At 42.8% G+C, this 13,798-nt stretch overlaps 1 protein-coding gene across 1 annotated transcript in view; it reads left to right on the forward strand.

The window, feature by feature from the left end:
* Positions 1–13,798, forward strand: part of LOC145414893 (PMS1 protein homolog 1-like) — a 50,170-nt gene that overhangs the window by 32,836 nt on the left and 3,536 nt on the right. The window contains exons 11-14 of the mRNA XM_080284313.1: positions 727–810; positions 1,072–1,428; positions 2,261–2,388; positions 8,257–8,417. Of these exons, the coding sequence (XP_080140439.1) occupies positions 727–810; positions 1,072–1,428; positions 2,261–2,388; positions 8,257–8,417 (730 nt within the window). The remainder of the gene's footprint in view (positions 1–726; positions 811–1,071; positions 1,429–2,260; positions 2,389–8,256; positions 8,418–13,798) is intronic.

Raw genomic sequence — 13,798 nt, forward strand, 5'->3', positions numbered from 1 at the left:
AGCTTAATTTGGGGGAATGATATCAACATTTGGATGTTTATGACTCATGTGACAGTTGAGTGTTTTCTCCTTTATGGAACAGTTCTTTGATGCATGCAGGGAGATCAAGTTTGGATCTGTGTGCTGTGTGTTGGTGCAGTTCATTAACCCATTGATTTCATACAAATTTTTTTATGCCAGGTGGTCTAGTGAGTTAAGGCACACTAACCACGTATGACCCATGAGGGTTACTCAATGCTGCTAATGGACAAGCAACAGATCACGTTTACCTTTGTTTGGTAAGAGTAGCCAACCTGAGGCCCCTATATTTCGGATGAGGCAGTATTAGATTAGATAGTGGAGAATGGAAGTTTATGATGCAGAAAGGACTATTATTAGGTTTACAATTGAATAGTTGAGAGGAAGGATGGGACTGGAGTGTATAGGTGTTGTGATGAGGAGGGGTTGATTGAGATGGTTTGGGCATGTGGAAAGGATGGAGGATGGCAGCTGGGTGTGGAAGGTGAGAAGTGTGAATGTTAGGGGTAGGGTTGTGAGAGGCTGATCAAAAAAGACCTGGGATGAGCTCATAATGTGTTAACTCAGGGATAATGGACTGAATAGGGAGGCTGCCAGAGATCATGCAGCATGGAGAGCCACCATTGGATGACCAAGATATGTGCAAGCATGTTTGAGCCTTTGTAAACAATACAGTATTATACTGTATGGTTTTGTTATTGCCTCCAGAAAGGCGCAGGAGAGCCGAGGCCTCAACACCAGCATTAAGCCATCTGTATCCAGAGGTCGCATGACTAAAGGCTCACTAGATAGGTAAGCAGTAGTACTGTAGTGTAGTGGTATTTACAGCTATATACTGTACAGGCTGTGAACTATGTTAAAAAACTGCATACACACTTGAAAGGACAGTTAGTCACCATTTAAAGTCATTTTACATAACCTTGTTTAATTGTAAAGTCCATCTGTTCATGTCTTACGAATAATGATTTTGTATAAAGAAATTATATAATTATTTTAACTCATGATATATGTATGGATTTTTAAAAAAACATTACAATTGTTGTGTGTATTCAGATATGTGGCTCCTCTCACTCCCAACATGGTAAGAAAGGTGAGGAAGGATGTGCATGTACAACCAGTGATATGCCAGCGGCCTTGGCAGAATCGCAGTCGACAAATTGCCTTCACAGTAAATGCAGTGAAGAGGAAGCTGAGCAGGAGACAAGCACACACTGCATCATGCCCAGCCTTTAGTCTTATTGGCTGCCTCAGTACCGCTGGTGGTGGTGGTGGATGGATATGTGTGCAGCAAGGCAGCGTCACTGCCCTTAACATCTACCGGCTGTATGAGAGGACACTGTACCATACCTTGCTCAGCACATTTAGACTGCCAATGAAGTCTATAGATGACGCCCTGCCTTTCAATGCGAGGTATGTATGATTTCATCCTTGTCATTATGGCTCATGTTGCCTAACAGAACACATCAGTGCAACTGAATATTAGCACCACCAAAAAAGTTCAGCAGTAGCATGATGAAGCAAGACAGCCTTTACATGGCACATGGTCTGCATTATTTTTACATCAGGGATCTATTGGTTATAAAGTTTACATAATATTGAATTGATCCCAATATCCAGTTAACACACAGCACATGGCCACACACCCTCCACCATCAGTCCTCTTATCATCATCATCATCCTGACCTTTTTTGCCACCTGAGGATGGGGTGAGGGAAGGTACAGAATGCAAGGAAAGAGAAAGCACAACAGATAGAGAACTGTCAACAGCATGCCCAGCAAATTGGGCCACACACTCATTCACCCACCATTGAGGTCATTGGATTCCTGGCCCTACTGGATAACTGGAATAGTGCTGAAAGGAGGAATATGGCTTTTAAGGCAGGTAAACAGATGATGAGAGAAAACAGGAATATCATAGGTGAGCAGTGTGTGAAGATTGATAAAGGAAAGGTAGTGGTGGATAGTGAGGATATTTAGGATGCTTAGATAGAGCACTATAACTTGTTGCTGAATGAGGAGTTCAGAACAGGAAAGGTTTGGAGGTGGCAGATCCAGTGTATGACCCTTGGCTGTTGAGTCTGACTGGAACAGGAGAGGTTTGGAGCCAACCAATTCAGTGTTTGGCCCTATGGTTAATGTCTCTGCTGTGAGCAGTGTAATTGGCAGTACTGTATTCAGTTAGGGACATTAATAAAGGTGATTCCTACTGGCATCATACTGCACCATACCCTCCTTCCCACAGTTTTCTTGGTCAGGATAACTGGAACACGTTACTTCAATTGCCACGGGAGTTGTGTGCCGACCGTAACGTCTACACTGTCACTGATCAAAGACTCACCCACAGTGGCTTCAAAGTCCTGCTTTTTCCTGGTAAGTTGGTACACAGGTTTTGTTGTGGATACCAATTATTGTACAGTAATTCCTCACTTAGCACTAGAGGTGCTCTGTGAAACTGCTATGTTGAGAGAAATATGCTTTAACATCTACATATGTACATCATCTAATCCTCTGTTGCTGCATGAGGAGCGTAGAAGACCGGGGCTGAGCAAGTTGATCCTGACATTTAAGATGAGAGTGACCAACCTCACTTATCTCTGAGTGGCATTACCTGAGCAGTAAACCCCAACCACCTCTTGGATATAAACCTTCAGAGGCTCAATCTGACTGGAGCACCCTAATTACCCACTAAATCACCAGATGCCATAATTTGGTGATCACCCAGCATAGTAAATGGTTTCCTGGTGTACAGGAACCATTTGGCTTGTCACTCGGTGTAGAGTCACCCTGAGTTGGTTATATTCCAGCAAGAAAGATCATTCACACAAATAGTGCTTATACTTATTCAAGGCTGCTAATTTGAATGAGCATATAGTTTATGTTGTACAGCCAGATCTTTACTTACAAAGCATCGACTTATGAAAAATCCGCAGAGATAAAAAATATAAGTGTGTGGGTGTGTGGGTGTGGCTGGTCAGTCGTAGGAGGAAGGATTGGGTCACTTGAAGACACTGACAAGATGAGGTGATAATTGCAGTTCAGGGAAGGATAGGAGATAAAAGGAGTGGAGACAATAATGGGCTTTAATCTGGGTGTGAGAGTGAGAGGGAGAGAGATAAGAAGAGTATAAGAAGGAGTGTGAGAGAGAGAGAGAAAGAACAAGAATATAAGAAGGAGTGTGAGAGAGAGAGAGAGAGAGAGAGGATAGTACAGCAGTAGATATGGAGTAGAAAGGCGATGGGGTTAAGGGAAAGAACTTTGTGTCCTTAGTAATTATGGGATTAGTGTTGGACAGGTACATGTGGTGGAGGGTGAGAGGGCTTCAGACAATGAGATAGAGGCGGGGGAGGTACAGGGTGGTCATAATAACTCTGGTGCAAATTGTGTGATGAGGGAACAGCAGTATTCAGGAGTTTTTACATATAGCTAACTTCAGTGCAGTAACTGTGAACAGGTTTTGTGGCTGTTGTAGCAATTTGCTAACAACTCAGGATCAGAAAAATTAGGTTCTTATGGTATGCGATGGGTTTACATGTTGATGTTAATCCAGTAGTAGAGTCCATGTATATTAAGTTTCATACAAATTAAATTGCCTGGCTGACTTCCTTCTTATTTAAAAGCAAAAATAAATACGAAATTGATGGTCATAGTTCACTGTTCTTGGACTTGGATGCAATACCAATGGCCTTTCCTGAAGAATTTCATATTTAGGGGGAAAATATGTGGCCTTCAGATCCTAACCCCTTATTCTACATGTAAATATATGTCACCATTTAACACAAAATTGATTTAACATGAGGTTCCATATAACCTATCTTATGTTGAACGTAGACTCCACAGTAGTAAACTGCACCCCAAAATGACAATGTTCACCCCACCTATGACTAAAACACATTAATCTGAGTCTGAAAACAGTTTATGAATCGACCTAAACACGAAGTTTAAGTCTAAAATATCATCAAAATTGGTAAAAAAAACAAAAAACCCATTGTTATACCGGGGTTTGGCCATCGTTAGGCGAGGTAGGGTGGTATTTCTACCCCCATCACTATGCCGGGGTATTGCATCTTGGGGTATCGTATCTTGGGGTCTGCCTGTATATATCTGTAATTATTTATTTATTCATTCATGAAGTGAAGCTTGGACGTTGTTGGAAGGACACAAGTCAAGAGTGAGAGCAGTGGAAATGAGTTATTTAAGAGGAGCCTGTGGAGTCACATGGAGAGACAGGCTGACAAATGAGGATATAAAGGAGCATTGTGGTGTGGATGTGGATGTGATAGGAAGCGTTATGAGGAACACACTGAGGTAGTTTGGCCATGTTGAGAGGATGGAGGGTGAAAGACTGACGAAGAGAGTGTATGTGAGTGAGGTGGAGGGGGGAAGAGGGAGGGGGAGACTGAGGATGAGATGGAGGGATGGGGTGGAGAGGTATATGAGAGAAGGGGGTGTGAGTTGGGAGCAGGGCAGTGAAATGGCAGGGGACAGGGTGATGTGGAGGCGATTTGTTTGTGGCCACCCCAAACGGGATTGAGGTGTCTGGCAATAGATAGATAGATAGATAGATTCATTCATCTATCCATATATCTATCTGTCTATTGCCAGACGCCTTAATCCCGTACAGGGTGGTCACAAACAAATCACCTCCACATCGCCCTGTCCTCCTCCATTTTGCTGTCCTGCTCCCAACTCACACCTCCCTCTCTCATATACCTCTCCACTCCATCCCTCCATCTCATCGTTGGCCTCCCCTTCCCTCCCTCCTCCTCCACCGCACTCACATACACTCTCCTCATCAGTCTCTCACTCTATCCTCTCCACATGGCCAGACCACCTCAGTGTGTTTCTCCTAACGCTTCCTATCACATCCACATCCACACCACAATGCTCCTTTACATCCTTATTTGTCAGTCTGTCACTCTGTGTGAATCCACAGGCTCCTCTTAAATAACTTATTTCCACTGCCCTCACTCTTGTCTTGTGTCCCTCCAACAACGTCCAAGCTTCACTTCCATACGTTAGAGTTGGTATCACAATACTGTCATGTAGTAACTTTTTCACTTCCACACTCATTTCCCTGTTTCTTATCATTGCTTTCAAGGAACCAGCAACCTTTCTTCCTTGTCGTACCCTTTCAAGCACTTCACCCTCCAAACTTCCATCCTTACTCATCACACTCCCCAAGTACTTAAACGTACTCTCATTTTCCATTTCCTCACCATCCAACCTCACTTTACATTCACTGACTTCACTTCTCTCAAAGACCATCACTTTACTCTTCCCTACATTCATCTTTAGATTCCGTTTCTTACACACTCTCCCAAACTCATCCACCAATCCTTGCAGCTCCCCTTCGTCTTCACTTAACAACACTGTATCATCTGCAAACAACAGTACAGGGAGTTTCCAAACACTATCCTCTCTCACCAGGGCCACTCCAACATCCACTACCCTACCTTGTATCTCTTTTATAACCCCATCCATGTACAGATTGAACAAATGTGGAGACATGACGTAAATACATATATTTATATATCTGTCTATCTGTCTATCTATCTATCTATCTATCTATACATGTATATGTGTACTGTATATATACAGTGAGTCCTCAAAATACAAAAGGGATAGGGACCAAAAAAAACTTTCATAATCCGAAATTTCGTATATCGGAACGATTTTCCCCATTGAAATATACATATAAAGGGGGGGATGCGTTCCAGGACCCCATTGGACCCCCCACTTAAACTTTACCCCTCCTATTTAGAGTATGCAATACACGTATACAGTACTATACTACTGTACAGACATAAAAAAATAAAACATACAACTAATTACTGTAGTACTAGTACACTGTACAGTTAAATATAGACCTGTGCTGCGGCTGGAGTTTCGTGTCATTGATATGGTGGGACCCTATTGCTCTTACGGTACATCCCTGACTAGTGCAGGTGTATCTGAAGCTGTTGATGGTCCAAATTCCTCTCCAGAGTCAGAGTATGGTGTTGTTTCTTCTTGGCAGCTGGTTCCCCGGATGCTGGAGATGATGCAGGGCACTTGGGAGGCATGGCGAAAATACGAAATGAGGAAGAACAGTGAAAAACTGCATAACGTACAGCGAAGCTGAGAGGAGAGGACGGATGTGACTTGACATAGAAGCGCGCGAAAATGTGTTTACCAGAGAGGAGTTAGTTCGTTTTCTTACCGCAAGCGAGCGCAGCGCTGTGCAGTGCGCCCATTTTGATTTTTTCGTATTTCTTCTCGTATCGTTTTCGTACCATCGAGACAGATACTTTCCTATTGTGGAATTTGTCCTACATTCATCGCTTTCGTACCATCGGAAATTCGTACATCGAGTTTTCGTATTTTTAGGACTCACTGTATATGGTAATCCCTTTAAGACCCAGATGCCTAAGTCTTGGACATTTTGGGCTTGGGTAAAAAAAAAAAAAGAAAAAAAGTGTTCATCTCTACTCTAAATTTGCTGCGTGGTGACGAACAGCTGTGCGAATAATTCCAGCAGTGTCCTCTAGAGCGCCCCCGCATCCTCCCCACCTTCCGCCTGCCTACTGTCATGACTGCATGCTCGTCGCCATGGCTGCCCAGTGCCCACATGCTCACTTTTGTGATGGAGAGTAAATAAACTGCAATACCTCACCACTAGACCATGTGGGAATTTACAGTGTTGTGCAGTATTAAGAAATCAGAATTCAGAGTGCAAAGGATTAAGTGCAGAGGGCAACACTGGTGTGTTGCAACTGGTATGATGCAAGTAAGAACAGAATGTGCAGTGTTAAACAACTATAATTCACAGTGGAAAGGATTAAGTGCAGCACAACACTGGATTATTGTACATGCTTCAAGTGCACCTTCACCTCTGTCAGAGCCTTAGAGAAGGCGGGTTAATTTTTGCGACGGTCAAGGACGTGTTTTAAGTACCATGTACACTGCTAAATATTTTCCATACTCACTTCTAATCTCATTCTCTGGTTCATTTTCATTTATTTTATGGTTTCTGTCCCTTATATGTGTCAATAGGGTCTTAAATTGGTGCTGTGCATGTCCAGTAGGGAATTATTTAGGTGACTTTCAAAGTTCGATTGGGTTGGGGTCTATAAGTACCTGTCCAGGGGCATTTTTCCCAAGTCCCACAAACCCATGTCCCGGACATGCCTTTGGCTCTATTATGTCGGATCTTGGAGGGATTATTTTATACTGTGTGTATATATATATATATATATATATATATATCACTCATCTTAAATGTCTGGACCAACTGCCTAGCCTCGGGCTTCTACGCTCCTTATGGGGCAACGTAGGATTGGATGATGGATATATATATATATATATATATATATATATATATATATATATATATATATATATATATATATATATATATATATATATATATATATATATATATATATATACATACAGTAATCCCTCATTTATCCAGACATAATAGAGCCAAAGGCATGTCTTGGTAGTGGCAACATCCAGATGATGAACACTATTCCCCTACCATACCCAGACCAGTATACCCATCTCCAACCTTTACCTAACCACACCCAGGCCTGGCACAGGTTTGGGGGGAATAGTATGGCTACTTGTGTCAGGCATATTTCTGCAACAAGTACAGAACCCCTACTTTTGGAGGTAAGCCTTACAGTGTTTACAATCGCTATTTCATATGCTACAGTATTTGGTACACTACTATCCTCACCATATTCTTTATGAGTACATATTTTATGACTTAGTCAGTACTATATGCATTACTGTCAACATGTACACAAAAATGCACTTAAGTGGGGGTATTAATTATGGGTTCAGACTGCTGTGTGTAACATTGAGTTGGCATAGTTTGCAGGGTTTGGGTGTGCTTTGTCAGGAACTCGGCATGACCGTTGGCTTCAAGAATTTAGCCAAAAGATCCTCAGAATACCTGAAAAGTTTCCTTTATATTGAACCTTGGTTATGGAACTTGATTTAACGGAAAATTTGAGATAACGGAATGGGGGCTGGCTGAATTAGTTCATTAAATCAAGCATCTGCTGTATACTGAACTACTTGTACTGTATGAAAACTTCAATAATGACTAAGTTTTTAATGTGTATGGTTATAAGAAGTTAGGGTAAATTATGTAACTGATGACTTCCCCAACAAATCTGTGAATATGTGAACCTGTGAATGGCGCTCCTACGAAGAGTGGGTGTTGACTGTATGTGATGTGGTTTGTTGTAGGTGCTAATGGTGTTGTGACGCATGGTGAGGTGAGCCACATGACACCTGCTGTTGGGTATATTGGCATCATAGACCTGAAGGAAATCCTAGCTGCCATCACAGCCAACCCCACTGCCTCACTCCTTCACACTCGCCCACTCAAGATTCAGCACTGGATCAAGGTGAGTCAGAGAATGGTAATACTGACACTGTTTATTCCATAAGATTCAGACAGCTAGTATTTTGTTCCACTTAATAAATTATTTGATTCAGCTGAGATCAAGCTATAAAGGTCATTAACTCTCATGATCAGAACAGCTCCAGTGCTGTATTTTATTCCAGCTAACATTAGACAGTATTCATTGTACTGTTTATAAAGGCTCCAACATGCTTGCATGCATCAGCCTTGTTCACTTAGTGGTTGCTCTCCACACTGCTCGATCTTTGGCACCCTCCCTATTCAGTCCCTTATCCCTGAGGTCACACACTTTGACCACATCCTAAGTCCTTTTTAGTCTGCCTTTCACAACTGTGCTCTCATCACTTACCTCTCAACCTCCACACCCAGTTGTCATCTTCTATCCTCTCCATATGCCCAAACCATCTCAATCTACCCCATATTATCACATTACTAATACATTTAAGTTCCATCCTTCCTCTCAACCCTTTATTCGCAGTCGTAACCCCCCAGACCTGTTATTCAAGGATGCACTAAACATCCATTTGATCATCGTCATATCTGTATGTGTGAGCTTACAAATATCCACTTCCTTTACTGCCCAAGTCTGACTACCATACAACATTACACTCCTGACATCTTGCATTCAAGGAGTGCTTTAATTCAGTGGACCACCTGGCAGCTATAGTACATCAGTGTACAACAGGCTATAATGTTTATGGTGGAGGCTTTTGCTCTGCAGACCTTTCACAGCAGTTGGTGTATATAAATATCTTGTTCAGGCTGTCCCCAGAAAGCTTTATTCAGGTGAATGAAATCCCAGGAATTTTATTATAGGCTACCGGGTAACATCAAACTATTTTTTTCTTGTTCTTTTTAAGCTATGTGGTGGGGGGTGCGTTCACCATCCACTCACTCAGTGTCATGCTACTTTGGGTGTCTGCCCTTTCCTTTCTTAATTCCTTCCTCTTCTGTCTTTCTTTCCTTCATTCATTCCTCATCCTTCTGCCTATGGGTGACTTTACGCTTCCTCTTCTGTCTGTCTTTCCTTCATTTTTTCCGCTTCCTACTGCCTGTGGGTGACTCTACACTGAGTGACAAGCCAAATGGTTTCCTGTACACCAGGAAACCATTTCCTGTGCTAAAAGTGGTAACCATATAGCCAAATTATGGCACCTGGTGGTTTAGTGGGTAATTAAGGTGTTCCAATTAGATTTAGCTTGTGTAGGTTTATATCCAAGGGATTGTTGGGGTTTATTGCTCATGTAATGCCACTCAGGGATGAGTGAGGCTGGTCCCTCTCATTTTAAATGTCAGGACCATCTTGCCTAGCCCCAGGTTCCTATGCAACATAGGATTGGATGATGGATGGATTAAGCTAAGAAAAATCCTAGCCTTCAAAGAGCTAAAAGTACGTCATTGGCGTGAGATGTGGCACCATAGAATATGCATATACTGTGTGTGTGTGTGTGTGTGTGATGTGTGTGTGTGTGTGTGTGTGTGTGTGATGTGTGTGTGTGTGCGTGTGTGTGTGTGTGTGTGTGTGTGTGTGATGTGTGTGTAATTCACGGGGTAATTCACCGGGTCGGTCAGGATCACTTGATGGTCGTGATCGTCAGCTTTTACTCTCCCGGAAGGGAGCTGAGAGCTCATATAGTCCGATCTAAGGGCAAGGCTGTGACCTTCACACACGCACACACCCGTCCCCTTGCTCAAAGAGGACAGTAACCACCCACTTCATCAGTGAAACTTTTCGCAACCTGAGCGAGGCGCGAACTCCCGTCCACCAGTTGGCAAGCGAGAACGTTACCACTGCACCAGCGAGCGGTGTGTGTGTGTGTGTTTGTGTTTGTGTGTATTTACCTAGTTGTATTTGCCTAGTTGTGATATATAGGAAATGTGCTACGCTCATGGGGTCCCGTCTCTGTTTCTCAGTAAGTCAGATTTTGCTTTGAACTCGTTTAAGTTTTTAGACTGGACAATCTCTTTGTCCAGGCAGTTCCACAGGTCTGTGCGTCTATAAGGAAAACTGTATTTCTTGATATCCTTCAAGCAACTTGACTTCCTCAGTTTCATTCTGTGTCCTCTTGTAACTTTCCCATCCCATTCAAACAAATGTTCTCTGTCAATTTTTTCAACTCCCATCATGGCCCTGAACACTGCACTCATGTCGCCCCTCTCTCTCCTTTCTTCTAAGGAAGGCAGATTCAGCTTTTCCAGCCATTCCCTCTTCCCTGTACAACAGATCTGCCAGCCTTATGACCATCTTGGTTGCTGTTGTCTGTATTCTCTCAATCTTGTTTATATCTTTCTTTTTATATGGGGACCACACTACTGCTGCATATTCCAACCTTGGGTGGATCATGGCCACTATAAATTTTTTCATCATCTTCTCATCCATGTAAGGAAGGAGTAGTTGCAAGGAGAGTGGAAAGGTTACAAGAGGATGAGAAAAAGGCAGAGTATAAGAGAGAAGTGGAGGAACTATTGGGCAAATATGAATTGGAGCAGATGGGAGATGTGGAAGGTGTGTGTAAGATATTTACAGAAGAAACATGTGCAGCATGTGAGGTGGTGTGTGGAAGGAAGAGAAGACGGAGGGGGGTGCAAGGAACAGCGTGGTGGACTGAAGAGGTGAGACAGGCTGTGGCACAAAATAAGAAAGCATACAATGAATGGATGAGAAATAGGGGCGTGGAAGAAGTCGAGAGGCGGAAGAGAGAGTTATATGTAGAAAGAAAGAGAGAGGTGAAAAGATTAGTAAGAGAGAGTAAGAAGAGAGTGGATGAGGAATTTGGAAGGAATTTGAGTGTAAAGTGGAGGGACTGTAAGAAAATGTTCTGGAAAGAGGTGAAAAGAGTAAGACAGGGTGGAAGTGAAGTTAGCAGGGGAGTGAAATATAAAAATGGTAGATTACTAGTGGAGAAGGGAGAAAAAGTGAGCAGATGGAGAGAACACTTTAAGGAATTGTTGAACATAGAGGATGGAAGTAATGCGAGTATAAGTGGCTGGGGAATGGCTGGGAGAAGGAGGGAGGTGAGAAGACAGGAAGAAATCAGTAGGATAGAAGTTGTGGAAGCAATGAAGAAAGTTAAATCGGGGAAAGCCCCAGGAACTGATGGAGTGTGTGGTGAAATGCTGAAGCATGGGGGAGAGATAGTAGTAGAATGGATGTGGAAGATGTGCAGATTGGCCTGGGAGGAAGGTAGAGTCCCGGAGGATTGGAAGTCAGGTATAATTATTCCTTTGTACAAGGGAAAAGGGGAAAAAGAAGTGTGTGGTAATCATAGGGGCATTTGTCTTCTTAGTATAATTAATAGGAAAAGTGTATGGTAGGATACTTATTGACAGAGTTAGAGAAAGAACAGAGAAATTTGTTGGAGAAGAACAGATTAGGAAGGGAAGAGGTTGTGTAGATCAGATATTCATTGTTAGATCTTTAGTGGAAGAGTTTCTAGAGAAGGGAAAGAAATTGTATGCGGCTTTCATGGATTTGGAGAAAGCATATGACAGGGTGGATAGACAAGGATTGTGGAAAGTGTTAAGAATATATGGAGTAGATGGGAAGTTGTTGAATGCTGTGAAGAGTATGTACGGTGGTGCGAATGCTGCAGTGCATGTGGATGGTGAACTAAGTGAATTTTTCTCTTTGAAAGTTGGGTTGCAACAGGGATGTGTCATGTCTCCATGGTTGTTCAATCTGTACATGGATGGGGTAATAAAAGAGGTACAAGGTAGGGTAATGGATGTTGGAGTGGCCCTGGTGAGAGAGGATAGTGTTTGGAAACTCCCTGTACTGTTGTTAGCAGATGATACTGTGTTGTTGAGTGAAGACGAAGGGGAGCTGCAAGGCTTGGTGGATGAGTTTGGGAGAGTGTGAATCTAAAGGTGAATGTAGGGAAGAGTAAAGTGATGGTCTTTGAGAGAGGTGAAGTCAGTGAATGTACAGTGAGGTTGGATGGTGAGGAATTGGAAAATGTGAGTACGTTTAAGTACTTGGGTAGTGTGATGAGTAAGGATGGAGGTTTGGAGGGTGAAGTGCTTGAAAGGGTACAGCAGGGAAGAAAGGTTGCTGGTTCTTTGAAAGCAGTGATAAGAAACAGGGAAGTGAGCATGGAAGTGGAAAAGTTACTACATGACAGTATTGTGATACCAACTCTAACGTACGGAAGTGAAGCTTGGACGTTGTTGGAAGGACACAAGTCAAGAGTGAGAGCAGTGGAAATGAGTTATTTAAGAGGAGCCTGTGGAGTCACATGGAGAGACAGGCTAATGAATGAGGATATAAAGGAGCGTTGTGGTGTAGATGTGGATGTGATAGGAAACGTTATGAGGAACACACTGAGGTGGTTTGGCCATGTGGAGAGGATGGAGGGTGAAAGACTGACGAAGAGAGTGTATGTGAGTGAGGTGGATGGGGGAAGAGGGAGGGGGAGGCCAAGGATGAGATGGAGGGATGGGGTGGAGAGGTATATGAGAGAGGGGGGTGTGAGTTGGGAGGAGGGCAGTGAAATGGCGGGGGACAGGGCGACTTGGAGGTGATTTGTTTGTGGCCACCCCAAACGGGATTGAGGCGTCTGGCAATAGATAGATAGATAGATAGATGTTAGTCAAGATTATACATCTCTCTAACTATCTTGTTAATGTGCGTTTCATTTGACAAATTATCCTGGACCAGCACTCCCAAGTCCATCTTGTCTCTTGCTTTTGTGATCAGTTCATTACCCATCAAATAATTCAGTGATGGTCTCTTGGTACTTTTACCCATTTCCAATATTTTACATGTTTTTGCATTGAATTTTACTTTCCACATCCAGCTCCAATCATGAATCCAATCCAGGTCCTCCTGCAGCATTTTAGTCTTTCTCAGCTTCTACTCTCCTCATGATCTTTGCATCATCAGCAAACAGACTTGCATAACTGTTCATTCCATCTACCATATTATTTACGGGCGCTAACACTGAGTCCTGTGGGAATCCACTTGTTACTTCCCTCCATCCAGACATCCTGTCTTTTACTACAGTCCTCATTTGTCTGTCTCTCAAGAAGTCTCTCATCTGTTCTAAGTGGTTCCCCTTCAGTCCTCCAGTGTGTTCCAATTTCCACATTAGTCGCTTGTGGGGTACTGTGTCAAAGGCTTTCTCTAGATCTAAATACACACAGTCCACCCAACTATCTCTTTTAGCATGTCAGTCACGCTTGAGTAGAAGCTCAACAAGTTGGAAACACATGACCTTCCACTTCTGAATCCAAACTGACTTTCTGCCAAAATATCCATCTCCTCCAGGTATTTTATCCATCTATCTTTCAGGATTCTCTCACAATTTGCAACCATGCTGGTCAGGGACACTGGTCTATAATTCAAGGATTCTTCCTTGTTCCCTC

The sequence above is a fragment of the Coenobita brevimanus genome, chromosome 13, assembly GCF_032717465.1.
Source record: "Coenobita brevimanus isolate Jiangsu-jjx chromosome 13, ASM3271746v2, whole genome shotgun sequence".
NCBI classification, from domain to species: domain Eukaryota; kingdom Metazoa; phylum Arthropoda; class Malacostraca; order Decapoda; family Coenobitidae; genus Coenobita; species Coenobita brevimanus.